The sequence below is a fragment of the Otolemur garnettii genome, unplaced genomic scaffold (genome assembly GCF_000181295.1).
Source record: "Otolemur garnettii isolate 467f Iridium unplaced genomic scaffold, OtoGar3 scaffold00067, whole genome shotgun sequence".
NCBI lineage: Eukaryota > Metazoa > Chordata > Mammalia > Primates > Galagidae > Otolemur > Otolemur garnettii.
Window position 1 is genome coordinate 1,685,776 of NW_003852462.1, and position 27,540 is coordinate 1,713,315.

The 27,540-nt window shown below is 56.2% G+C and overlaps 1 protein-coding gene across 1 annotated transcript in view; it reads left to right on the top strand.

Annotated features, from left to right (window-relative positions):
• The window catches only part of PRDM16 (PR/SET domain 16), a 307,694-nt gene that overhangs the window by 130,940 nt on the left and 149,214 nt on the right, over positions 1–27,540 (top strand). Inside the window, exon 3 of the mRNA XM_003793212.3 lies at positions 24,416–24,466. Coding sequence (XP_003793260.1) covers positions 24,416–24,466 — 51 coding nt within the window. The remainder of the gene's footprint in view (positions 1–24,415; positions 24,467–27,540) is intronic.

Sequence of the window (27,540 nt, forward strand, 5' to 3'; positions counted from 1 at the left end):
CGTGGAACAGAGCCTCGCCAGACCCTGCGTGGAACAGAGCCTCGCCAGACCCTGCGTGGAACAGAGCCACGCCAGACCCTGCGTGGAACAGAGCCATGCCAGACCCTGTGTGGACTGGTCGGTGACACTCGAACAACATCAGGAAGTCATGTGCATGTCAGGGGCATCTAGCCGGTCCTGGGGTGAGCAGGGTCCACTGGGTCCAGGAGAGCGGAGTCCCCAGGACTGTCCTGGGCACAGCACCCCATAGCCAGGGAAGAGCCTAAGTAGCAGGCAGCGACCAGCTGGGCATGGAGGCTGTTCTGCCCAGTGCCCCAGTCTCCCACCACTGAACGGGCAGCCCGGGAACCCCATCTGAGGCACTGTCTTCCAGGGACCTGTTGGGTCAGCCCTTCTTCTGCGCTGGTGGCTTTGGGGCCTCCCTCCCACCCTTTCCCCCTGGGCGTGAGGGACGGCCGTGGCCTTCCCCTGCCAGCCCTGCCCTCCTCCTCTGGTGCCCCACGTCCTCTGATTTCCCCTCGGCTCTCACAAATTCTGCCCGTGTCCGCACCCTCATTAATCAATGTCAGGGCACGGCGTCGACAACAAGGGCGGCATTCTTCCTCGGCCCGCAGGCTCATACATCCCATTGTTCCTGGGCCGATTCAGATGGCAAGAAAACAGCCTATGCAGCACATAAAAGAGATGAGACAAAAATGAAAAGAATCGAGGGAGAAAAAAAAGGAGGCATTTTCCCCCGAAACACTCGAATAACTACTCGGCAATGATAATTTAAATTATTCATACATTTATGAAAACATCCATTGAAAAGTGAAGTGTATGATGCTCTTTGTCTCTGTCTCTGTCTCTTGTTCGGGATTAATCTTTACTGTAACTCGGGCCGGCCGCGGCCCCTCACAAAGGCCACACTCTCTTCCATGGGAAAAATGTGTCGACATATCCCAGTGAGAAGTTGGGGAGAAATTTCTGCTGACGTGGCAGCTGCTGGGCCCGTGAGATGCCAGGGGGGCCACCTCCAAATCGCGTCCCACCCACAAGAAGCACAGAATGGTTTTCACATCATTGTCACTCCAGTGACATCCATGCCATGGCACTGGGAGTTAGGAGGATGGCCTCAGACAGGAGCCCAGGGAACAGGTGCACCCACACCCCCAGGAAGGAGAACCTGTGAACTCTCTAGGGGCGCTCTGTCCCAGGACCAGTGGGCTCAAGGGTTTCAGAGGGATTGTCACACCCTGGGTCCTGTTCTAGAGCATGTAGGTGGCTGTCCCGTGGGCTGAAGCTGGTCGTCTGGGGGTCTCCCCAAGCCTGGGGCAGGAGTCATGAGTCCCACTGTTCTTGGTCCATATTTGGCCTCATGAAATGGACATTCAGGCCCAAACCTAAGGCCAGGGGTGCTGGAACCAGTCTTGACACTGCAGAGGGTAGCACTGGGGCCAGTGGCCATGGACTGAGAATTGGAATGGACAGATGTGTAGTGGTCAGTCCTCTAGGAGAGATCTGACACTCATGGTCGCCTCCACCCCCTCTAGCCCCTTGGTCCCTTCCCTGGGCTCTGAGGGCCTGAAGCCACCAGCTGGGATAGCAGAAGCTCTGTGGGAATCTTGCAGGGCAGAGGGGACATGTCACTGCTCTCCAATGTCCTTCCTCCACTGCTCAATCCAAAATGAGGTAAAAGAGCCCACTGTGGGCCTCTGCCACACTCCTGTTGATGTGGACGTCCACGTTCAGTCCCTGGGAGCTGCCCACTGTAAGCCTGTGCTGGGCACTCAGCGGGTGCAGTGACCCAACACTCCGTGTGTGGGACCTGGAGGGCGTCCTCCAGGTGCAAAGGCTGCGGGGCCAACTCCCGGGCTCCTCCAGACGTACTTGGACTGGGATGGGAGCCGGGGTCCCACAGGAACAACACTCTTTTTGGACACATGGCTCCCTGGTTTGGGGCAGGAAGACGCCAGAGGAAAGCCGCTCCCTTCTGCTCCTTGTTCCAGACGAAGGCACATCTCAGGATGCCGGGAAGCAGGAGTGTGGCCACAGTGCAGACCGATGTGGGGGCTGCTCCAAGCACCATGGCTGAGCAGAGGACTTCCAAAGGCCAGCAGTTTCCATGGGAGTCCTGCTCCTCTGTCCAGGTACCCCTGCAGCTTGTCCTGGAAGATTTGGTGTTTTTTTCCTTAACATGGGAGACTTCTCGAGAGACTCAGCCCAGTCCCCTTTAGCTCTCTGTTGGTACCATTTTGGATGGACAAGGTGCTGTCTCTCCGGCGTGTGAGTACTGAGGATGCTGCCTGCACCCTGCCCTGCTCCTGCTGTGGTTCCACACACGGAATGTCAGGTGCCTCCCCGACAGCCAGCCCTCCCTCCCTCATCACCAGTGTTGGGGTCTGGGAAGGTGCCAAGTGCCAGGAGGACACAGGGGCAATAAATCATCCCTGGTCCAACATCTGCAGGCCTCAGGGGCGAGCCCTGGCCGCTGCCCCCTGCCCCCCACTGCACCCTCTCTGACAAAACACTATTGTCGTGGCCAAGTGAAGAAGACCCGATTCCACTTACAAAGGGCCTCTGAAGCCACAGTGTGGACTGCTGGGGGGCGCCTGGCTCTCCACAGGGGCCGCGGCACACTCTTTCTCCCTCTCTGGTTCACGCTTTTCCTCTCTCACGGGGTACCCCCAAAGCCTTTCATTCAGCTTCATATTCACATAAAGACATCAAGAAAAAGACCCCGCAGAAAGAATTATTAGGCATGGCTGTCAAATGCTTTATCAGAAGGGGGCACAGTAACCCTTCAGGGGCTGGCCTGGCTGCCTCGGCCTCCTGAGAGACCCCGGCACGCCGAGGGGGAGCAGGGCCACCATGGGACACAGGAACAGGCCACAACACAGCCCTGCACACCGGTCCACTCAGACAGAAGCACACACAACACATGAGGGTGGGTGTGGATGGCACCTGCCTGTGAGAGCCTCCAGACCGCTGCTCTGTGTGAAGGCCCTGCCCTGCGCTAGCAGGGCAGGGGTGAGGGGGGGTCTCTTTGCCTTCCTGTTCTCTTTGTTCTGATTAGCAAAAGCTGCCCCATCCCTTCTCCCTTCCTTGGTAGGTATCTCTGCCCTCTTGGGACCAGGCCTGGGGCTTTTCTATGTGTGGAATCAGGGATGACTGAAACCAGATGTCCCTTAGAGGCGAGGCCATGGGCTGTTCCTCCCAGCGGGTCACGCTGGGCAGGACAAGAGTGGGTGATCCCAATGCCCCGTTCAGAAATCCCACAAACCGTGTAGGCTTTTCCAGACGCAGACTCGGTGCTGCGGGAAGGTGGGGGCTGCCCTTGGCCGTTCCCTCCCGACGCTGCCTCCCTCTTCGGCAAAGAGCTTTCTCACCAGCTCACCCCAGACTGTTTCGCCACCTGCCCGATCCTAATGGTTTTCTGCACAGCACAGCCGGCGGGGCCCACGTCTCCCTGAGGAGGGCTGCTCTGTGCCCGGGGCTGAGTTCAGCCGGGAGCTGCAGGGGAGGGGCGTGCTCCCCACTGCGGCATGGGGACACCCTCGGGATCCGGGACGGGGGCGCCCCAGGGTGGACACACCTCGGACATGTTTTCAACGTGGCTTCCTGGTGAACAGAAACCGAAAACCACATGCCTACAAACGACTCCCTCGGCAAACATTTTTATTTCCAATTAGCAAAAGAAAAATTGCTAATTTGCTGCAGTTGGACCAGGCTGACGTCTCAATCTGCGGAGTGTCAGTGCAGTGAAAGGAAACGTTTCACACTGTGTGCAGAGAGCACGCAGCTCTAAAGAGGGTCAGGGCGGCGGGCCCAGAAACCAGATTGACTGGCCACAGCGCTCAATTACTCACACAAGACACACATTGTCTGCCGTGCCAGCTCTGAGGACCTGCCTTCTCATTCTCTCCCCGCAGAGCGGGGGCAGGGAAGGGGCTGCGTGGGCGGGGCGGGCAGGGTGCTGGCAGGCCTTTGCAGTCAGTATCATCTTCGGGAACAGAGGGAGTCAGAAGTGGGTTAATGATTACCCAGGTCTGTCTGCAGTGTTGGGAACAGGATGATAAAATTCTCCTGGAGCCCGGCCGCCACTCTGCACCGGGGAGATACTGAGTAGATAACGCCCTCCGTGGTTCGGGACTCGCCAGGCAGGATTGGCTACCTCTGATGCTGCATGTCAAGGCAACTGGACGGCCCACCCTGTGCAGCTGACTTCGGGATAACCATCCCACCCCCAGCACCTGAGAACCATCTCCCCAACTCAGGGAGCCACAAGGGGTCTTTCCTCTAGGTACAGGGTCCTGGGATCCTCAGGCCTAGAGTAGAATGAGGACCAGAGCTGGTAGGGTCTCCTGGAGAAGCGGTGAGGCAGCCACAGTGCTGGCCACAGATGTTTGGCACTGAAGTAATAAAGAACCTCTCCTGAAAGCCATTGACCACGTGCGCTCAGACAGTGAAAGCCTGTGGCTGGGCCCTCGAGGATCTAAGCAGGTTTGCTGACAACGACAGACACAGCCCCATTTGGAACAGATGCTCATTACGCACCCATGGGGGCTGGGCGGAAGCACCCTGTCCTTGCTCGGCCTGCGCCGTCTCTCCATTGCAGCACCTGCCTCGGTGTCTCGGCAGCCCACACAAGGCCCATCCCAAGAAGCCTCACTGCCACCATGGAACCTCCCTGCTAACAACGTCGCTGTTGGCCAGGGTAGCCCCCAGATCAGACTGAAATCCAGGAGATATTGCAGCCCTCCCCTGTGCCCGTCTCCTCTGGCTACTTGATGGGACTTGGCCCAGGTCACATGGGGCCAGGACAGAGCAGGAAGCTGCTCAGGGGCCAGCTGGGGCTAAGCATGCCAAGATCTGCATGCAGGTGCAGGGGCCCCAGGCCTCAGCAGTGCCCTGGCTCACCCATCCTGGTCCTGTGACCACCTGGGCCACTTGTGGTTCCCCTGCCTTGACCACTTGACCCCTGTGCCCACTCCTGGGCAGCCCCAGGTATCCAGCAGGAGAAGCTCCCTGATGCTGGTGATGATGGAATTGCACATTGGTCCGGCAGCAGGGCCAGAGAGGAGTCCTGGGTGCAGGTATTCAGCCTGAATAGGGGAAGCCCTGGCCTTGGTCTTGTAGGGACAAGCTGCCCAGGCAGGAAAGGCCCAGCCCAGCCCTGGAAGAAAGAAGCCACAGCACGTTGTGGAACAAGCCTCCACCCCCCGCCCCAACTTGGCGCAGTGCTCAGGCTCCGGTCCCATGCCAGGCTGCTCAGGGCTCACACACAAGTCAGTCAGACCCTGCCTGGGGAGCAACCCAGGAAGGTCCAAGAGCAGGAGAGTGGGGATGGGTCAGCGGGGGCTGGACTGCTGACCCTGGCTTAGACATGCTGGCTATGTGCAGCTTGGGCACAGAATGAGGCCTTGGGGGATGTCCTGGGATGTTCTGGGCAGAGACTCTGGTTAGCACCCCCCCCCCATACACATACCTCACTCTGATCTCCAGGGAGACAGGTAGGGCCCTCTAGGTGCCAGGGCACTGTTGATGGCTGTGTGGCCTTAGACAAGGCACCAGCCTCTCTGAGGCTTAGGTTCACATCATAACAATCAAACCCAACAATGTATGTGGGACTTTTCCCCACCAGATGTGAAGCGCTGCTTGGATGTCTTTGCACAAAAAAGGCCAGAGTGGTTGTAGCCCTCATTGTTGGGGGGCCCTTTGTCCCACATGGCCCCCATGTGCGTGCACTGTTTCCTTCAGTGGGAATAAAGTGCTGTTGCCGGCCGTTGATCATGGAAGGACTTGGCTCAGATGCACAATGCACATACATAGCACTGTCCCCAGGAGCAGAGGCCATGGCACTCTGCAGTTGTCTGCTTCTCCCTGGCTCCTTCATGCTGGTCCAGAGCTGTCCAGAGAGCCTGACTGTATAGTGCATGTGTATGCTCTCACATGCCGCAGGTGCAGAGGCACACGTGTGCTCACACATGCAGGTGCACAGGCACACGTGTGCTCACACATGCAGGTGCAGAGGCACATGTGTGGTCATCCATGCAGGTGCACAGGCACACGTGTGCTCATACATGCAGGTGCACAGGCACATGTGTATGCTCACACATGCAGGTGCACAGGCACATGTGTGCTCACACAGGCACATGTGTGCTCACATGGTGCAGGTGCAGAGGCACACGTGTGCTCACATATGCAGCTGCACAGACACATGTGTGCTCACATGGTGCAGGTGCAGAGGCACACGTGTGCTCACATATGCAGCTGCACAGACACGTGTGCTTACATGGTGCAGGTGCAGAGGCACACGTGTGCTCACACATGTCACAGGTACATAGATGCACGTGTGCTCACATATACCACAGGTACAGACACACACATGCTCACACATGCTGCAGACACATGTGCTCACAGATTCTGCAGGTGCACAGACACACATGCTCACACATGCCACAGGTGCAGAGACACATGTGTGTTCACACATGCAGGTGCACAGGCACACATGTGCTCATGTATGCAGGTACACAGGCATACGTGTGCTCACATGTGCAAGGGTGCAGACACACGTGCTCAGGCACGTCACAGGTATACAGGCACATGTGTGCACACACATGCAGGGGTGCAGACCATGTGTGCCCACACATGCAGATGCATAGGCAGGTATGTGCATGTGTACTGGTGCACAGGCACACAAGTGTGTGCATATGCAGGCTCTCACATGTGCAGACAAAGAGGAACACACATGCACATGTGTGCTTATACTTGTACACGTGTTCATAAGATCAGAACGCACGTGCACATGTGTGCATCCATCTGGGTGCAATTTTCTATGGAGAACTGACTCTCAGCCCCAGCCCCATAACCTCAGAGCCACTATCAGGGTTTGCAGGGTGTGGAGACATTTGATCAAAAAGATCTGTAAAGTTTAGAAGGTGGTAAAGGAAACTTTACAAAGCCATCTTGTGACTCGGGGGCACCCACTGCTCCCTGACAGGCCTGTGGTGCACAGACACAGGTGTGCTGTACACCTGCAGCATGTGTGAGCACACGTGAGTCTGTGTCATGACCATGAGCTCGGGTCCCATCCACTCATCCCCCAACAGGGCAAAAAGCCACCAGGCAGAGGGCCGAGGACGAGGTGGGTCACCCCTATCCCTAGCCCTGACCTCCTCAGGTGGAAGAACTAATGACCCCAGAAGTCACACCCCACAGGCTGCGAGCTGCCCCCTGCAGAACCGGCCGAGAATGGGGCAGGCCCAAGTGTTGGAGCTGCCGGTTCTCCCCGGGAATCCTCTCTCCTCCCTCCACCATGAGGGGTGGGGCCTCGCTGTCCACCCCTAGTCCCATGGTTCTGCCCTGGAGGAAGCCTGGACTCTGGCCTCTGGTGGGCTTCAGGAGGGACAATGCCGTCATGTCTCAGAGCTTTTCCAAGTAGGGGAAGCCCAGCCTCATCTTTGCTGAGTTCCAGAATTCCCAATGTCCTCCCACCCCAAATCTGCTGTGAGACCCTGGGTGGGCTGAGCTCAGGGCCCTGCAGAGCATCCTGCTTTTGCCACTACACTGTGCTGTGGCACACACCTGGCTCAAATCTGTGCCTTTCCTGCCCCCACCTGGGATTCCCCAGTTCATGGTTTCCAAACCTTGAAAGGAGACTGGAGAAAGTATGTGCCTGCCTCGCCCTCACGGCCTGGGGCTGGCTGCTTGGAGAGACCAAAATCAACTTGAGAGGCACTTGGATAGGCCTTTGAGTCCCCAGCACCAGAGACCCCTGGTCCGCTGGAGGAAACACCTGCTCACAGACGCATCTGCTGCCACCAAAATAAAGGCATCTTTCTCCTATTAGGAAGTTATTGAGAGGGCACAACTAGGCCAATTTCAGCTGGAGCACAGCTAATCACAGTGCTGGTTGCAGGACACCTATTGGTTTTTGGGAGGAGCAGATGTTTCTGGAGCTGCCTGTTGTCCTCTGACTGACACGAGGATGCTGAGCCCAAGTCACTTCTCCTGCCCAGGAGAGCTGCAAGCACACGCCCCACTCAGGTGCACCGCCCTGTGCCCTCCCTCGGCATGCAGACATTTTTCTTTTAATTGTGATAAAAGGGTGAAAGGCTTAGGGATCATCAAATAGAATAATGTTTCTTGGTTTTTTTTCTTTAGCCCAAATAAATGTCATCCATGCCCTTCCTTCCCCTCATAGATTGCAGGGAACATGCCATAAATCTGAGCATTTGGACCACATCCTAAGGTCACAGCCTTAGGAGCAAACTTCTCAGCCAACCACAGGCCAGGTGCAGGACATCACAGGGATACCAGGGCCAGGGACTGGACTCTGGGATGGGTGGCAGAAGGCACAGCTGGGATAAGGAACAGCCCGTTGGGAACCGGCTCCCGTGTCTCCATGCTTGGGTGTTTTCAACTCCGTGAATGGACAGAAACCGCTATCCGGAACCCCGTCTGAAGCTTCTCCTCCTTTTTCAAACAAGATAAACGGGTATCACTTCTGAAAATTTTACGTCTAATAGAAAATCCATGGTGTTAATCAAGGAGTTTCTCTTTCAGGGAAGCCATTGTGTCAGGTGAAGAGACGGCTGAGCATCAGCTGCTCTGCCCTCAAATAGATAATCAATTTCCCTGAAAGCATCAATAATCAGAGGGGACATTTATTGCCCCTTGGATGCTTTATCTCTGGGGCTGAGGACAGCAGGGCCGTGATGGATACCAGATCTGCCAGGGAATGCAATTAAACTCTGGGAGGGTAAGGAATGTTATATCGTGCACAAAAAAGCAATCGAGTTCATAATTGAACTCTGTTGCATGAAATCGCCCAGAAATAAATATCACACCCGGAGTTAGGGGTCAGACGACAGTGTTGCGATACCCCGTGTGTTCCTCCCCCAGAGGCCTCAGCCTGCCCCTCTCACTCAGACACAAATTTGGAGCTGCAGCTGCCTCTTTTCCTGGGGAAGACAGTTTTCTGGTCTGTGGGCTGGCTTGCGTGTGCTCATTGGGCCCCTACATGGGGGTGGGGGTGAAGCAGAGCAATCAGGTCTATGGCTGGGAGAAAAGATGCTGGGGGCTCCACAGGGCCAACAGAGAGGAGGGCCACTGTGAAACTGGGGGGCTTTTCTGGTCCTACTCCAGACAAGAGCTTACGGAGAGAATGTAAAACCCCAGCCCAGGAGCCTCTAGTCTCCAGAGAAGTTGCATCTTCCTGTGGACACAGAGCCTGGAGGTCTCTCGTGGGTGGTGGGGGACAGGCGCCCAGCTTGGGCTGGAGGCAAAGAGCAGAAAGCTGATGGGGCCACGAGCATCACCTTCCCGGGTTGTGACTTCTCCTGGGGTGGGGGCGGGGCACCTTTGGGTCTGTTTCAGGCCTGTTTGGACTTCATGAATTTGATTTTCAAAAGAACCTTGAAAATGTTAAGAGTTTAAGGTCATCTATGCTTGGCAAAATACAGCTTTTAGTTTGGAAGGAAAAAAAAGTACAGAGGGCATTTTGGACACAAAATAGCTCTTTAAAACAGCGTTTTGATGAGTTAAGTATAAATAAATCAGAAACACACGGGTTTCATTTCCTTTAAAATACCCGTGGGCTCAAATACTAGCGGGAAAAGTGCCTGGCAAACGGTGGTTTGGGATTTTGACAAACCCAAATATTTTGAAGAGGTTTCTGAAGTGTTTGCACCCAGGTCTTCTGTCCACTGTGCTGCCCCTAAGCGCCTGTGCTGACTGGTCCCCTTCCCTCCCCCGGGGACAGGTCCAGGTGGCAAGGAGCGTGGGCACCCCACTTTCTGCCTCCTCTGCGTGGATTGCCACAGACTAACTCGACGACCCATTGCATCTCGTGTGCGTGTGTGTGTGGGTGTTGGTGCCAAAGGAAGATCAGATAAGGGATGGGGCTTTGCAACTTCAAGAATTCTAACTTTATTTTGGCGTGGAGTGGAAAAAAACACACACACGAGAATCCTGCTTGGAGTTGAAATAAGGCTCTGTCTGAAATGAGCTCTGGAACGAAGTCAGTGGTGTCTGCTCTCAGTCCAAACATCTGGGCTTTGAGTGGGGAGTTGGGCTCCTCCCCTAGAAGTGCCGGATCACAGGACTCAGCTCCTGGAGCCGCCGGCTGTGGGCACTGCTGGGACAGTGCCGGTGGCATTGGGCACTACAGGGCGACCTTCCATGCCTGTGGAATTCAGTTGGGTCCCGATCCGTATCTCTGCCATGGCAACCTTTCTTTTTTTCTTTGTTTTTTTTTTTTTTTTGAGACAGTGTCTTAGTCTGTCACCCTCGGTAGAGTGCAGTGGCATCACAGCTCACAGCAACCTCCAATTATTGGGCTTAAGCAATTCTCTTGCCTGAGCCTCCCGAGTAGCTGGGACTACAGGTGCCCACCACAATGCCTGGCTATTTTTTGTTGCCGTTGCCACTGCAGTTTTAGCTGGCCAGGGCAGGGTTCGAACCCTCCACCCTTGGTATATGGGGCTGGTACCCTACACACTGAGCGACAGGTGCCGCCTGTGGCAGCCTTTCTGAACCCTGATCACTGGGCAGCTGATTTGAACACAGTGCTTCATCAGGGGAGTGTGGACAGAGAAGGCCAGACCCCATGCCCAGCAGGTGGGCAGTGCTGCCTCCATGTTCTAGTGGTAAACTTGGAGCAGCTACCCTGAAAACCGACTAACTTCCTTCCCGTTCAGAAGTGAAATCTGCCAGGCTGTACCGGGGGATTCGCTCAGAATCACGTTGCTTGCTCTGCAGTTTTACGAACGAATAAAATTTGAGGCATCCAAGGAACATGGAAGGACACATGGGGACACCAAAATGCTATCTCTAAAGGGTGCTTTCCCAGCGAAGTGCCCTGCAGCCCAGACACACGGACAGGACCCTCTAGCCACTCTTAGTTGGGCCGGGAGGATGGGCCACCGCGCCCTGGGTCCCTGGCGGCTTCACCCTTATCTGCAGCATCTGGCCCGTCCCAGCATTCTCTGCTCACTCAGAGCCATAAACAGAAATGCCGCTTGGCAAGACCTGCCCAAAACATCTTCCCCGCAATGTTCCTTTTGGCATCCGATTAGAAAAAAAAAAAAAAAAAAACTTGCAATCAATACTCAAAGTTGGATTTTGAGATTTTCTGCAGAATTAGGCTTGGAGCATTTAACAACAAGGTTCCTTACTGTTCGGCCTCTAAATTCATAATAAAAATAAATACTTCCCCTCCCTGATGTGGAAAGCCGTGCCAACTGCAGAGAAGAGCTTGGATGTGAGAGGAAGCAGTTGGATCCACGTAAATGCCACAAAACAAACCCCTGGGCATCCTCGCAAGACCAGGTCCCTCCACGGGGACCCCAGGGAGTGAGAACGGGCCCGGCTGATCTCCCACCACTTCTCCTAATTGTACGGTGTTACGCGCTAATCAACACCCAAGGCCTTTCTCTTTAAGACAGAACAAGGCCTCAAATTACTAATTACACAAATACAGTGTCTTTTGCTAATTGGATTGGTTAATGTTAGTTAATAAAGCACTTTAAGGATAGGCAGTGTGGTATGAAAGAGGCAATTCATACGTTTAATAATAGGCTAATAACTGTCAGCAATGAATAATCAGCCGCCGTCGCGTGCACCGAGCGTCGTGCGCTCTTTCCAGCTCTGTGGACGTCTGTTACAAATTAATGCCTTCGCGGGAGCCAGCTTGTGCGCCGAGCTCCCTGTGCCTGGCCGCTGGGTCCTTTCTTGTCTTCCAGCCCACGAGGGTCTGGAGCACACTCAGCCCACAGCCCTGGTGGCTATTCGGGGAGTTTATCCTCTAAAGAAAAATGAAGGACTGTTATTTCTATAATTTATGAAAGAGCCTTGGGCTAAGCGATTAGGGACAGGACCCAGAGTCCCGCGTCCTCGTCCTGAGGTCAGAGGCTTAGCTGTGATAGTCAGTGACCCCGGGCAGGCCCCATGACCTTCACCAGCCTCAGTCAGCTCAGCTGGAAAATTGGGTAAAAAGATTGTGGTGTCGATCAGGCCTGGAGCTGCTGAGGGGAGGTGCTCACAGGTGGCAGCACCGTGGCAGTCGGGGTACAGGGACGCCATGGTGACCTGGAGGTCTGCTCATCATTCAAAGGGCCAAAACGCTAGTAGAAAATCAGGACCTACGAGCCTGCACTTGGACCCCGAGACCTGCGACTTGGGGAAAAGCTCACACGTCCCGCCTGCTAGTTCCCATTCCTGCACTCTGCCAGCCTCAGCTCTTCAGACCACCTTGAGAGCCTAGATAGAGGCAAAGGGCTCCCACATGGGGGATCCTGGGGGCATGTCTCCTGAGAAGGCCTTGCTCCCTGCACAGAAGAGCCTGTGGGAGGCAGGCGCCGGTCAGCAGTGGGCTTTACAGCCCATGTCCTCCATCTGCCCCATCGGGAAGGGCACCAAAACCACAACTCTCGCCCAAGTCTCTGTTTTGAGATGTGGGCTCCTTGCTGTCTCCCAGGTGCGTCTGTCCTGTCCAGTGGGGGACAGTGAGATCTTTAAGACAAAGCAGAATCACTAGTGGTGGGCTGTCCCTGCAGTGGCCACACTGACTGAGTGGACAGGGGTCTCCCTCTCCCAAGGAGAGTCCCCAGGTGGGGGGATGTGCACAGCTCCCACCCCCGACTCAGGAGTGGAAGCCCCAAGAACACAGTGTTTTCTACGAAGGAGAAGCAAACCTCACACATGCATTTGCTTGCAAAGGCAAAATGCCTGAGTGTGAGGCTGAGAGAGGGCAGGGTGGCGAAGATTCTCTGTCTGGGTGACGCGGCACAGAAAACAGAGGTTGCCAAGGGAAAGCAGGGCTAAGGAGGCTCTGTGCCTCCTGAGACAGAGTCCATGCTGGGCAGTGGGTGAACCAGCCGGGGCTGTGTTGTCCCCTCCCCGCCTCCAGGGCTTCAAAGTTGCAGCCACCCTGCTCAGGACCACAGGCCAAGGAAAGGACGTCTGGTCCCCCTGAACCTCTGGCGACACATCCCACCCACATCTGGCCGTGAGACCCTCATGGTCTCTCTAGCCCTGCCCCTCCTGCCTTACTGCATACCAGCTCTGCAGGGCTCCCACAGGACACACTGGGGCTTCACCCTGAGGTTGCACTTTTTTCCCACACCCTGCCTGGGTCACAGCCGTGCAGACCTCAGCTCCGTCTTCAATCTTCGGGAAGAGCAAATAAATCGTGCCATTGAACACCCTCTGCCAACTCTAAGAATAGCCTGGAAAACCCAGCCATGGCCGAGAATACTTCACTCTTTAAGATCAGCCCTGTGGTCCGGATGCTATGTGTGCGTGAGCGTGCCCGTGTCTGAAGCCATATAAGCAAACCTCCCTCTGAGGGCACAGTGAACTCAAAGCTCCCACATCCATGCAGGGTGGTGGGTGGGGGTGGTCCAGGGCCACCGTCACCCTCATGTGGGCTGTGGGACCAGGTTCCCTGGGAGTGTAGATTGCCCACAGATCTTTTCAGAAGCTGCTGGGTGGACCTGGAGGTCGGACAGGGTGGCACACCACACCTGCAGATGCCTTAGGGCCTCCCTGAGGTGGCTCATTCCCTCACTGCACCCCAGTTCTCCCCCTGCACTAATGGGGGTCATTCCTCTCTGTCCATCCCACAGACAGACAATGACCTTGTCACGTTTACTGACAGCTGCCCTGTGTGGCCGAGCATCGATGCGCCACCCCCACCTTTCCCTCCCAGGGCTTCCAGGCCACTTGCTGGCCGCTGCAGATTGGGCTGTTAGCGGGAACATTTCCCTCCCCAGGCCCTCACCATCGGTGGACTGGGTTTTTCCTGCAACTGTCTACTCTGACTTCTGGCAGTTGGAGTAAAGGCAGAGAAGGACTCAAAAGGCAAGACGGCAGGGAGAAAGGAAGTGAGCAGGTGCCTGCATGTCCCTGAGGTCTGGGCAGCGGCATGGAACAGGCCCCAAGAAGCCCCAGGACACCTGGTCCTCAGACGCAGGCCAGAGGAGGAGTGGCAAGGTCACAGCCCTCATTTCCGTGATGCTGGGACAGCAGGGAAGCGGGCTGTGGAATAACACTGCACCCTGCATGGCAGTCCGTGCCGGGAGCAACACCTCGGCGTAGGTGTCTGGTTTGCAGCGCCTCTGCATGCTTCTGATGCCCTGACCACACCCCAGGGGGCTGCGTGTCTCCCTGCATCCATCTGCGGTCCCAGGACCCCCACAAGATTGTTGTGAAATGAAACCAACAGAGAATACTTTCTGACCCTCGTTGAGCTCTCTGGCTGAGGGTCTGCAGAGAGACTCCCGGGCCTCCTCTGGCAACTCGCCGATGCATTCCGGATGTGCCACGTGGCTCTGCAAAGGCGGTGGGAGGGGGAGCAGTGAGAAGAGCTTCTTATACGCCCAGCGTCACCAGTCTCACTGAGGCCTGTGCGCAAGGGGACGAGACCTCTGGCCTCCCGGGACTCGCCCCTCAGGCTGGCGTGGAGGTAGGCCAGATATATTCCAAAGCCACCCAGACCAGAGACACTTAGCGCTGGCTGCTCAGCCACCAGACCTACTCTGAGAAACAGACCCCTCCCTATCTCAGAGGGGGGGAAATACCCCCGATTGTTTTGAGGGTTGGGGTAGAAATTCCAACGAACCTTTTCGGATTTCCTTTGTGACAATCTGTGTGCTTCTCCTTGTTGGAAACCAGCAAAGAAGGAGCAGAGGGGTCTCAGCTGCTGCCACCTTCACACCGTCTCCCCCTCGTGGGAAGCGACGGCTGAGAATGTCTCTCCAGCAGCAGCCCCGGCAGGGCACGGCCGACAGCTGTCTGCAGGGTTGGGAGCTCCCGGCTTGCCCAGTGAAGACCTTGCTGTGTCCTCAGACCCCATGGAGCATCTGGGGCCAGGTCCTCATGTAATTTTCCTGCATGGTTTTGCTGTTGGTGTTGGCAGCGAGTGTGTGCACAGGCACCAGGAGCAGCTAAACCTCCACTTCCACCGGAGCCTTCTGTCCCCACAGAGGCATCAGGGAAGCTGTAGCCTGCTGCTGCCACAGGACACAAGTGCCTACCGAGCTCTGGCCTCCTTCTAGCCAGCTGGGTCTGCCATGGCCAGGGGGCTAATGTGTTTCTAATGCAAAAGGCCACATCATGCCTAATAGAGGCTACCTGTGCTCACATGAGCTCTGTCCCATATTTTTTTGTTTATGTTTACAACCCTTAGAAACTGACCGAGCCACCCTCAACTTGGAGGTACGTGCAGATAGGCTATTGCTGCTTGTCACAGCCCAGCCTGCCTGGGATCCTCTGTATTGCAGGCTAATCTCCACTGGAAGTTTCAGGCTGTGGGTCTTGGCGGCTTCAAAAGTGGACAGTTCCACCTTGAGTGGCACCATCGCTGTGTGTTCTTGCTGTAATGTGAGGGATCGCTGGCCGGGCCCTGCTGTGGTTTGGGTCCTTCTCATGCCATCAGCTCATCAAGGCCGTCTTTCAGTGCATTTGCACCCTACTTCCCAGAGAAGGGTCTACACCAGTTGCTGACCAGGGCCTACAGAACTCAGAACCCAGGGAGCCGACTCTGAGCCCGGAAACGTGCCCAGTTGTTACAGCCAGCCCCACCCACCTCTGCCACACCGTGGAAGGAGGGAGAGGGTCAGACCGGCTCCTACATTAGGCAGCAAGTCCCTGAAAGCCTCTCGCAGGCAGGCTCAGCCCTGAGTTTGCACGAGCCTCTGGGAGGGAGAACAGTCCTGCAGAAATCTCTCCACAGCATCCTCAGGAGGTTTGAGCTGGACCCATCACCTGGAAACTCCACAGGGTTAGCCTGGGAATCAGAGGTGGAATGGGCAGCCTTCACCTGACCAAGCCCTGCTGGCTCCGTCTGCTCTTCCTGCCCACACCCCAAGGAGCTGGTCTGGGCCCTGGGGAGTCCTGGCTGCAGCCACAGTTGCCTGGACGCTGTGAGATTCCCAAGGCTGCTTGTTTGTCACAGAGGATCAGCCCGAATTCCTGAGCACAGCTGTTCCCGTAATTGGGTCCCATTAGGAGAGTGTGCGGTCTTGTTTGGCGGCTCCCTGCCTCCCACTGCCCCCATACACGGTGGTCCTGAGTTAGCACAGCAGCTGCGGCCAAACCCGGCACTGGAGACTGCACCGTCCCCTGCCCCTGCCCACAGATTGGAAACATTCTCCATGGCAGAGAAAGCAAAGCCCCTTTTCCTCCTCTTTCTTCTTCCCCTTCCTCCAAATGGAACCTGTTCTGTAGAGTCCACATAAGGCAGTGGCTGCGACAGTGCCTGGTAGAGTCCCCCAGCCTGGACTAGAACCCCAGCCCTGCCACGTCCTGGCTCTGTGACTCTGGGCAGGGTACTTGACCTCTCTGAGCCTCAGCATTCTCAGGGGATTACCTCAGCCAGGAAGCGCCAAAGACAGTGGGCAGAGCCAGCACATGGGTTGCTGTTACTGTGGTTGCCTTGTGACAACTGGGAATGGCAGTGACCGTACTTCTGGCTCCGTCGGCTTGCAAGATGTGGAGCCCACAGGCAAGGCCCACAGTGTCCACAGGGAATGAGTGAGGGGAATTGGTTGAGACTGAATTTGATGGGGAAGGGTCCACAGGGACAGGCGATCTGGTGTCTCCAATTGCATCATTCCTCGGTCCCTAGGAAGCCCAGTCTGCCATTCTTAAGGGAATTAAAATTTGATTCTGCTTTGCAATGTGGGGTGATAATCTCAGGCCCTTCCACCTTCAAATAATTAAAGGTTCCCCCAACTTGACAAATAGAGTTGTAGGTCACAGTCTGAAGAGGGCCCAAATCCTGGAGGTCAAACCTCCGTCCCCATCCCCATGGTCCTGGGTCTCGGGACCTTGAAACACGTATGTGGCTGAGGGGTCGTTACAGGGATCTGTGACCCTCCCTGCTCACAGATCATGCCATTAGTCAGCAGGGGCATGTTGAGTCCATTAATAGCTTCGGTCAATTTCAAGGCCATTTCCTTAACTAAAAAGGGTTGAGAATAAAAGATAAATGTTTGTATAGAACCAATAATTGATCTAGAGATTTACTTTCCCCACGGGGAAATCTCAGCCCCCTGGGAGGTTCTGAGAGGCCGAGTCGCCTTGAGGGGTCCACAGGTGGAGGGCACAGGCACCTGCCTGCCTCCTGGGGTGGGGACAGAGATTTGTATGTCATCAGTGTGCAGAAGGGACAGTGGGAGCATGCAAAAGCAGGCTGGGGGAAGCCACCACAGCCCTGGGAGAGCGCGCCCTGCAGATGTGAGGGGGGACAGCCACCTGGCCTTGCCACTGGCAGAGCTCAGTGTTGGATTAAGTGACCACGTCTTTGGGTTGGTGGAGAATTCAAAGCCCTGGCAGGGATGCCAAGAAACCTGGGCAGCCCTGAGTTGGGGTGATCTCCCTCTCTCCTCTTTTGAAAGGGGTAGGACACTGAATGAGTGAAGCACCCACCAGGCGCCCACCCTTGCTCCTCCTGCAGCCTGCTGTGTGGTGGCCTCTGGTCCCCTGGGCAGCATCCAGCTCTGCGTAGGGAGAACTGAACAGATCCCAGCTGACGGAGGTCCTGAGGGGGAAGACCCAGAGGTCAGAACTCACCAGGGCCAGCCAGCAGGAGGGCTGGTCAGGGAAGCCCCCCACATGCTCTGGGAGCAGACAAGCGGACAGAAACCACTTGGGGCCAGTGCTCACAGCAGGCAGCCCCTCCTCACAGGACCTCCCTTCTCCCGTTCCATGTCCCCCACCATCTGTCTTGGCCACATTCAGCATCTGTCAGTCTGTGTTCACCCTCACCTGGGGCAGACCCCCTGCCTGGCCTGCAAAGGCTTCCACTCTGGGACGCTCCTCCCACTCTGGGGCTCTCCTCCCACTCTTGGGCGCTCCTCCCACTCTGGGGCACGCCAGAGTGGTCCCCCTGCCCCGCCATTCCCCTCTCCCTGGCACCTCCATGGGTCTCCGCAGCAGCCCAGAGGCCTCATGCTTTCTTCACATTCACATTGCTGTGGGAGGGGGAGGGCGGGTTATCTGCTGTGTCTGCCCCGGAGTAAGTGCTGTCTAGGTATTTTAAAGGTGTCTTCCAGGCACTGTGCACAGGGCAGTATAGACAGAGCAGTGACTGCTAGTAAAATTGGGATGTGAAGGGACACCCAGCATTGACCTCAGGGAACCGGGTAAGGAACCAGGAAGGACACGACTCTGCAACCTGGGGCAGAGGCCTTCCCTCCGGTCACTCCTTCTGCAGAGAGGAAGGTGTGGGCATGAGACCAGCCTGGCCTGGGCAAGGCGTTCAGGCCAGGGGACAGAGCGCTCGCAACCGGAGAGCTGCCAGTGAACAGAGTGTTCTTGGAACATCAGGAAGTGGCGGGCCAGGTCCAGCTCCTGGGTCTACAGGGCCGTGCCCGCCAGGCAGGGCAATGCAGGGCAGGGTGTGACAGGGGCAGCTTCAGTCAAAGAAAGTCGCTGGGCATGCGGCTAAGATTTGCTGGCCCCCTTTGCAACTCTTGTGGCCAGAACACTGCAGAAGGCCCTGCCACACCCAGACAGGTCAGAGCATGCCGCCTGCCTGGAGCTCAGTCCTCCTGGGGAGGGTATTTGGGCACAGCACGCTGGGGGACGAGTGGACTGCCCTCACACGGAGGCCCCAGGAGCACAGCAGCCTGGGCTCTCTTGACAGCCAAACAAAAAGGATTTGGAAGGCGGGAATTTACAGTCTCTCACTCAGGGCTGCCCCATGCCCATGTGGGGTTCCCTGTGGGGAGTCCAAGGCAGATCCCCAACTGCGAGGTCCAAAGCAGAAAGCTTGGGAATGCCTTTGGGAAGAGGATGCGGAGGGCGGGAGGGAGAGGTGAGGAGATGGCGGCTGGGAATGTAAACAGCGGTGTGCAGACCTGTGTGCATTCCGGGGATGGGCTCTCTGGAGCCTGGGGTCCTTTCTGGGCCACACTTGACTGTGTAAATATTTTCCTTAGGAGCAGAGAGCGCCTCCATTCATTGGACAGATCTCACTTGAAAGAACTGAGAAGTGTCTGTTTAGGCATAAAAGCTAAAAACGGTGTCCAAGGAGCTTTAAAAAAAAAAATCATTTCTGCAGCTCAAACACAGCCAAGCTGACTTTTTTAAATGCAAAAAATAAATAAATATTATCCCACTCCCAGTTGAGAGCTCAAGAGTTTGTGTCAACACCACTGGAGTCTTTACTCTGGGAGCCAGAGCTGGGTCGGCCGGTGACTAACTGCCTTTCACGATTCCTGCCGGGGCTGCCAGCGGGGCACCACCCAGCTCAGCTCAGGCGAACATGGCCAGAGGGAGCTTGGACGTGGAGAGAGACCTGGCCAGGGTTCAGGTGCAAGTCCTGGTCGGAACTCTGGCATGTGGCTTCTCCCCGCCGGATGTGTCCACCCAGGCCCTGAGTCCTTCCCCAGCACAAGGCCTGGTAGGAGGTCTGGATCTGAACCCAGACTGCTCTAGGTCCTGTGGTGCTATCTGCTTCTGTGCCGTCTACAAGATGGGCAGCACTCGCTCTGGCCTCTTCTGGGTGAAGGGAAGAAGGGAGGAACCGCCTCCACCCTGCCTGGGACAGGGTCCCCTTGTGTTGAGCCGCCAGGAGATGGCCTGCTGCCGTCATCGCCATCAGGTCACTGCTGCTATCACTTTTATGCAGCATGTACCCCAGAGAGATCAACAGAGATTGTAAGAAAATGAAGAATGGGCTTTGTTCCTTAAAGGTGTGTCTCCCCAGAAAGGGAGGGTGCACAGGGAGGCCTGGTCTCAGCTCATCAGGCCTGTTCCAAGGACACTATTTAGTTGGGTATAAAACCCAGGGTGCATAGAAGCCAACAGAGACGTTTTGACCCTTCTGCCCAGACTGTGTCTCCAGCAGAATCTGGAGCCCCTGCAGCCCCACAGCCTCTCTGAGGTGAGCAGAGCCAGACTCAGAGGCAGAATGGGGTGTCAAGGTCAGGGGGCCCACCAGTCCCCCTGTTAGGACAGCCTGAGTGCCCTGCACAGGCAGCCCTGAGCCCCTGTCCGTCCCCACCCAGGGGAGGGCCTCAGGTTAGCCTCTAGCCGGTCCTAGACACAGACCTGCATCTTTGGAGATGAGGAACCTGCTTCAGGAATGGACAAGGAAGAAATGTAGGTTTGAGAGAGAAGCTTCAATCTCAATGGCCCAAAGCAGTAGGTGGGTAACACAGTGCTTGGGCCCAGGGCCGTGGCCTCCACCCCTTGGGCTTGGGAGTGGCGGGGGCCTGGTCTGGGTTTCCGCCAACAGGCACGTTTTCAGACACCTTAATAACGATAATTTTGGAGGGCGAAAAACCTTCTGGGATCCATTCGTGACACCAAGTAGAAAGCTCAGCCCCCCCGGGACGTGCCAGAACCCCAGAGCTGAGAGCCAGCACGACGTCTGTGTGTGTGTGTGCCGACTCTTTGCCGACTTTCTGGAGAACAGAGGGTATTTATTTTAAGAGTCAAAAAAGATGTTTTTACCAACCCCACTTAGCTAAATCCTGGCGCTGATACCCGCGAGAGAAGCTAAATGCCAGAGGTCAAACCTCGCTCTTTTGGCTAAAATGCTCAATCAAAACACACCTAATACTTCTGCCGGGGCGCGGAGCCGGCGAGAGCCCACAGTGGCTGCCAGCGACTGACCAGCCAGCGGCGCGTGTGCCGAGGCCTAAGCCGGAAAAGAAAGAGCGTTTTCAGCAAGGCGGCGTTGGCCGGGCAGGAAGCAGGGCTGGAGCTCCGGGGGGTGTCCGCCCGCTTGTCGTCCAGGGTCAGTGGTGGGTGAGCGGGCAGAGTTAAGGACATTTGTACTTGCCAGGACGTCCGCATGTCCAGCAGGCAGGTCCGGAACCTGGCTCAGGTCCTCTGCTTGTAAGAGGGAGCTTCTTCCCTCCCCGTCCTTGGGTGCCTGCTTCCTCCCAGGGTGGGAGGCATGGGGGGTTGGGGTGGGAGGGAGTAACCCAACATCATCTGTGACCACATTCTCTATCCCAGTGACCACGGGGAGCTGTGTTCTGTGCTCTAAGAACCTATAGAGAGAACTGTGGAGCCTGGAGGTGAAGCGCCTGCCTGAGGTTCCCACCAGCCCCTCGCTCTGTACCCTGTAGGCAGCATCCTGGACTTCTAGTGTCCATGGAATGTCCAGCTCTGTACCCCCACCTGACGACAAGCCCTAGTGAGTAGGAAGGGGCACTTTGAATCCATGCACAGACCCACCTACCCCTCTGGGAACAGAGGGAAGGGCCCCCGGGTGTCATGACATGGGTACCCTAAGATACGCCATCCCAGGTGACCACTTGTGAGCCTCTGACAGAGGATGGTGGCTCTGGCCACCTTCAGCCCAAGAACTGTGGGATACAGTCGGGCCTAGACAGTGTTCAGCTGAGCTAAGGGGCTGCACAGTGGTGGGAGGAGGCCATGTGTCTGCTCTCAGCATGCCAGGTCCCCTGCTGAGAGCGCGGGTGGGGAATGGAGGGGGGCACTGCGCTCCTGAGATCACATCACATGCCGGTTTGACCAGGGGCTCCTGGGTGAGGCAGGATGGGTGTGGGCATCTCAGACTCAGTCCCGGAGCCTGGAGGAGCAGGAAAGGCTCTGCCTGTGGCCTGCGAGCCCCCCAGCCTCTGGTAGACAGCAGAGCAGTAGGCCCTGGATGCATTTTCTCTTGTGGGTGGGCCTGGACACCCAAATTCCCGCCAGCCTGGCTCGGCTTCGGTCCAGCCCCTGTCCACATGGACCGGTGTAGGGGCATATTCTCAGGATGCGGCCCCTAGCCCTCCAGGAATGGACAAGTCCTACCTCCACACCTTCTGGTCAGCTGACCAGGAGTCCATGGGGACCTCTGATCCTGTCTGTCAGATGACCATAGTTAGAATTTGTCTGGAAAACTCCCCCATGCTTTCAAGGTATCTCGTGTGTCCTGCAAGGCACAGGGCGTGTTGGTGTTTCACATGGCTGCCTCTCAAACCAGGGCCGTGGACGGGGACAGAGGATGGTCAGGCCACCAGCGTCAAAGTGAAAACAGGGCCACCATCCTGTTGTGGGGCGCGGACAGCCAGTGCTCCTCCCCAGAGTCCTCTCACAGAGGCTGCCCTGGGCCCAGGTGATTTCTGTAGACGGCCAGACACCCCTAACCCCGGCCCCTCCAGACTGAGTATTCCGGCTCCTGGGGGCCTTTTGCGCAGCCTCCAGCAGGGATCCTGGCACAGTGGACAGGTGGTGTTCTCCTCACTGGTTCTGTCTTCCAGAGTTGTTTTACCTAGATGCAGAAGCCCACGCTGGCCCTGCCACTCACCCTAGTGCTCAGGGATGCTGGACCATGAGCAAGCTGAGCCTTGGTGCTGCTGGGCACTGCCTGGTATAAACTGCTTTCCAGAGAGGCCCCACGCTGTCTCTCCACATGCTCAGCACGCGCTCAGGGGCTTGGTGAAGTATCTGTGTGCTGGCCTGTCCCTGCTGCCTCGTGGCTTGAGCGAGGACGGGGCCCCTAACAGGGTGTGTAAAATACTGTTCTCCTTAGAAAAAGTAAAGCTCAGTTTTTCTCCTGGTTCAAGCCACCCATTCAGAAAGCTAAGCACAGAACTTAACCCAGGTCAGGAGACCCTGTGGCCCACAGCATGGGGCCCACACCCTGCGTGATACAGACCGTGGTCTCTGTCCCTGCTGGGTGAGGGTGTGCAGGGTATAGGCCAGGCCATACCGTGGTGCACAGAGGTCCATCTCTCTCCTAGGGGATGCACGAAGGTGACTTCTGACTTTGGGCGTTGTTGGTACAGGCCTCTCTTGGAAGCCATGGGCCTTTCTGAGGTCCAAGAGGTCAGCCTCACTGATCCCTCCAGTCTCAGCTCACTGAGAGTCCAGCCAGCCTTCCTGGTCCTGGATTCAGCAGGAAAGCAGAAAGAAAGATAGCAGAAATGCAGGCCTGTGCACAGGCTGGCCTCGACCCGGCAGCTAAGGCCAGCCCCAGGTTCCCGGCCCCGACTAGGGCAGAGAGCCAGTGACCCTGACTCTTGCGGGCTGTCCTCTGGACACTTGCTTGGAGTCTCCTCTGCAGAGTTCACCTTTTCTTACTCTCACTCTCTCTTTGTTTGAACTTACAACCGCTCTCCAAACCACAGTTTCAGAATCTATTAAAAGAAACATAAAATCCCCAATTGGTTAGAATTCTCAACATTTAAAAATATGACTTATTGTTATTACAGCTGAGCTTGGGCGAGTCAACCCGCCCCTTGGAGCGCGGCGCCTGGTCCTCCCACCTGCGCCGGCGGGCACCGATGGGCACTGCACACGGGTCCTTGTCATTTCTAAAAGCCACAGTGTGATTCTAAGGGGCTAGGGAGGGAAACCCTTGGCTTCCTCCTTGTTTCTCACCTTACTTTTCAAGTATTAGTTTCAGTCTTGGTTTCTGTTCTTATGGGAACGACACTGCAATTTACATACACATGTCTGTGCACGGCCACTTTCGGTCCGCAAGGGAAAAATCCAATTTCTGCAGCTAATTTGTCAGTTTGCTTAGCTTAGAAAGCACTCTGGGATCAGTCGCTGAAACGCCACCCCTCTGGAGCCAAGCTTGGTGGTTTTTAAGAGGAGATGCTGGCAGAATGCTACGGGTTTCCAGAACAGGGCCCAGGAAAGAGCCGAGTTGAAGCCGTGCGGGTGGGAGGAAGATCCACAGTGCTGACAGCCTCTCTCTACTCTCTGTGGCGAGCTCCATCCGTGAGCAGGGAGCCAGGCTCGGGAGCCGGGCTCGGGCGCCGCTCACCGCTGGGGCCCTCAGTGGCCTCCCAGGGCACTTGCACATGCTGGGCACCACACCTTCTGCCTTAGACTGATTTTCTTCCAGAAGTGCCTCCAAAAACCATGAAGGGAGATCCCCTCTGTAAAGAGCACCTTAATATGTTGCGGGCTCTGGTTTGCCAGAGAAGAGGAAGCAAAGAAATGGCATCTGCTGGCTCCCCTGCTGCAGCCCTGGGCCAGCCCTCCCCAGGGTGTCCATGACCTCTGTCAACCCTCCCATCCACTCTGTCCTGGATCCTGCATGACCCTTCCCTGGTCAGACTATGAACCCTGCCAGGGCAAGGCTGTGTCTCCCCTCCTGCACCCCCCACCCACAGGGCAGAGTTATCTCTGAACACAGCAGCTCCAATTGCTGGTGGGACTCAGAGGAGTCGTGATGCACTTGTGGTGTTCTTGTGTCCCCAGCTGCGCCTCTCCAGGGAGGTGACGGTCCTGAGGGGAGGCCCAGAGTCCTCAGCAAACAGGGAACCTCTGTCCGGGTAAAGGGTCCTGGTTATCAGCACAGCCCTGTATTCACATTATCTAGAAGCCACTCGGTTTTACCCCTGCGGTGTTGGGAACATCCTTGGTCACTCTCATGATTGATTGAAAACCCATAGCAGCTTGTGATCAGCATCTTGCCGGAGACTAACTGCCCCTCTCACTTGCTTTGCAGCAAATACTGACCGATGCAGAAGCGTCGTCCCAGGAGGGCTGCATCAAAAAGGTAGGAGGCCCCTGCTGCGTCCACTGCTCTCCCGCCCCTTTGCCATCCTGGTCGGCCGACTGTGATTTCAGTTGTCCCTGAGTTGTGAGTGTCCAGGTGTGTGTCCCTGGAGGTCCCAGGGAAGTGCGTTACCTGGTGGCCCTGCGTGCACAGAACGGCAGCTTCCATGTGACCAGGACAATGCTTACATTCAGGCTGGTGGGGGACTTCGCTGAGTCTTGAGGCTGGAGGAGAGTCCTGTGCCCGTGGGGACCCTGCGAGGCTGTGTGGGCAGAGAGTGAACAGACCAGATGCAGCTGGTGCTTGTTTAGCTGTTTAGCCGTCCTCACTGAAAAATCACAGGAAGAGTGTGGTGGGCACGAGGGTAGAGGTGGGCTGCTTCTGCTGCACTCACTGCTTCCAAAGAAGCCCCTGGCATCGCTCTAAATATGCAAACCGTTAGGGCAAGGAAAAAGTGTCCACGTGGCACCAGCTCCCTCTCTGCTGACTGATGGCATAAGGGCTGGTGGACAGACAGCAGCCCCGAAAGGTCCAGAGAGAGAACCGGGGGTGGCAGCCTGCGCACACATGCACTGGGGGAGCACACACTCAGAGCCAGGCACACCTCTGGCTTGCAGGCTGCAGTCGAGATGGAGGAGGAGGAGCCCAGTCACCAGTATGCATATGCGTCCCCTGCGGCGCACACACGAGCACAGACGTGCACCCACAAGGTGGCTGATCCCGTATTGGGGGTTTTCCCATAAGATGGAAGTGGTATCCTCTCTCTGGGCATCTTTGCTTCCAAGCATGACTCAGCAGAGAGGGTCTGGCTCATTGAGGTCACACTCAGAGGGCACCTGATGGTGAGTCAGCAGGTCTGTCAGTGTCCCTGGATCAAAACTACCCCTGGATTCTGTGACTCGGACGTGCACGCAGGGCCAGTATGAGACTGGTGGTTGGTGAGGGAGCTGATGCTCCTGAGCTGAGAGTTCGCATCACGTGGGCCCCTCTGTGCCCCGAGTGAAAAGATAGCCCCAAGTCTCCATGGTCAGAGCCGAGGCGTTGGGCGGCACTCCCCAGACAGGACAGGCACCTGCCACCTGAGTTTTGTCCACAGGGAGGGGCGGCCTCAGGTTCAACCCCTGAGACACTGATTTTGGACAAAATGCTGTATTGAGAGACTCTTTGTCCTGCAGTAACGATGTTGGCAGTGAGTAGGTTTAGTATCTTGTCATCCCCAATTCTCCCATGTCTGCAGCCAGCCTCGGTGGGACCCTCTCTTCTGGCGAAAGGTGTCCATTCTCAGTACCCCCTGCCTCAGGGGAGGCCTGAGTCCTTTCCAGGGCACCCCGACTGTACTGGGTGTAACTTCCCACAAGGTTATTTCCCTCTTTCTCTTTCTCCTTTCCTGCCGCTTTAAACAATTTTATATTTTCTTAAAGGAGACGGGGCAGTAAGGCAGTAAGCAGCTTGGCTGTATTTCAAGGAACTGCGGCATTTTCACCTCCGAAAAACTGACCGGCAGCAAGTTCTGATCTTGCTGAGTGATGGTGGCATTTGTGGTCCCCCCCCATGAACGCGTCACTGGCCCGTCTGGCGTGGGGAGACTTGCTGCTCCTGAATGTGTTCCTCCCGAGGTGGCCTGAAGGGAGGTTAGGGGATGGTAAATCTGTCCGGGGATGGCCTGTCCTGGCTGAGTACAAGGGTCAAGGCAGAGGGTCAAAAGGTCAAGTCTAACTTTAAAGGGCCATGAAGAGGCTGGGTCTGGACGCTTTTGAACGGGAACAGGAGGAGGCAGGATGAGGACGGGAGTGGGCGCTGCACCCAGCCCTAGCCGGTGGCCGTCTGCGCCCTCCGTGTTGTTCAGTAAATGAGTCCACCAAGCCTTGTTTGTCAAGGTGCTCCCTGAGTCTGCCCAGGCGCCGGCTCTGCCCTGTGTGGTGGGGGCATCCCTTCCTACCCAGGTCCCAAGAAGGCCTGTCGGGAGAGCCGGGTCAGGCCAAGGTACAAAGTGGAGGCAGAATGGAGAGACCTGACCTCACAGCACAGAGCTGCAGGTGTGGCCTCTGAACAGGCCTCCCTGCTGCCAGCCCAGGGCTGCCCTCCCACTGCCCTGCATGGGAGCTGAATGGGGGTGTCCCCACCATCCTCAGAGCACCTCTCACCAGACAGAGAAGCTGCCCTGCAGCACTTCAAGGCCCCCCGAATTGAAGCCTAACATTTTTTTTCAGCCTCTCACTGAGCGTGGCCATTTCAGCATTTGGGGGATTCAAATGTTGTTCAAGGTCAACTTCGTGGGGTGATTAAAAAAACATAACCCCGGTGCTTAAATCTGGGCCCTCCAGATATGTTGCCAGAAGCCCCAGGAGAGATGCTGGAATTTAAAGGTGAAGGGTTTGTACACAGGAGCTCACAACCAGTACAGATAGCCTCACCCAGGCCCCTGTCCAGATAGCAGGGCCTGCCTCAGAAGCAGATGTGAGCTTGGCACTGGGTACATGTGTGTGATTTGTTTACAACTAACATCACTTTGCAGGCATGGATTTGCTGGCTTCAGGATGAATTCAGTGTGACAGGACGAGGACTCTGGCTTGTCAGTTTTGTAGGTAGGGTCACCTAAAGATGCCCTGGGAGCGTCGAGGGTGCTGTGTGACCTAGACTGGGTGGACAACATCTCTGAGCTTCCATTTGTCCATCTGCAGGAGGATTCTACTTCCTGTTCTTTATCGACTTTAGTGAAATGTAGCAACATTAATTCAATCAATGGCTGGATGTGTGAGGTGCATGAAAGTTGCTATTTTATGGAGACATTACTGCAGTGAGTTATAAGTGTTGGGGAGCCATGTTCTTATTTGTGTGTTTGTTTATGAGACACAGTCTCACTTGTACCCTGGGTAGAGTGATGTTTTGTCACAGCTTACAGCAACCTCAGACTCTTGGACTCAAGTGATCCTCTTGCCTTAGCCTCCCCAGTAGCTGGGTCTATAGGCACCTGCCACAAACACCTGACTATTTTTTAGAGATGGGGTCTTGCTCTTGTTCAGGCTGGTCTCCAACTCCTGATCTCAAGCAGTTTGTCCTCCTCAGCCTCCCAG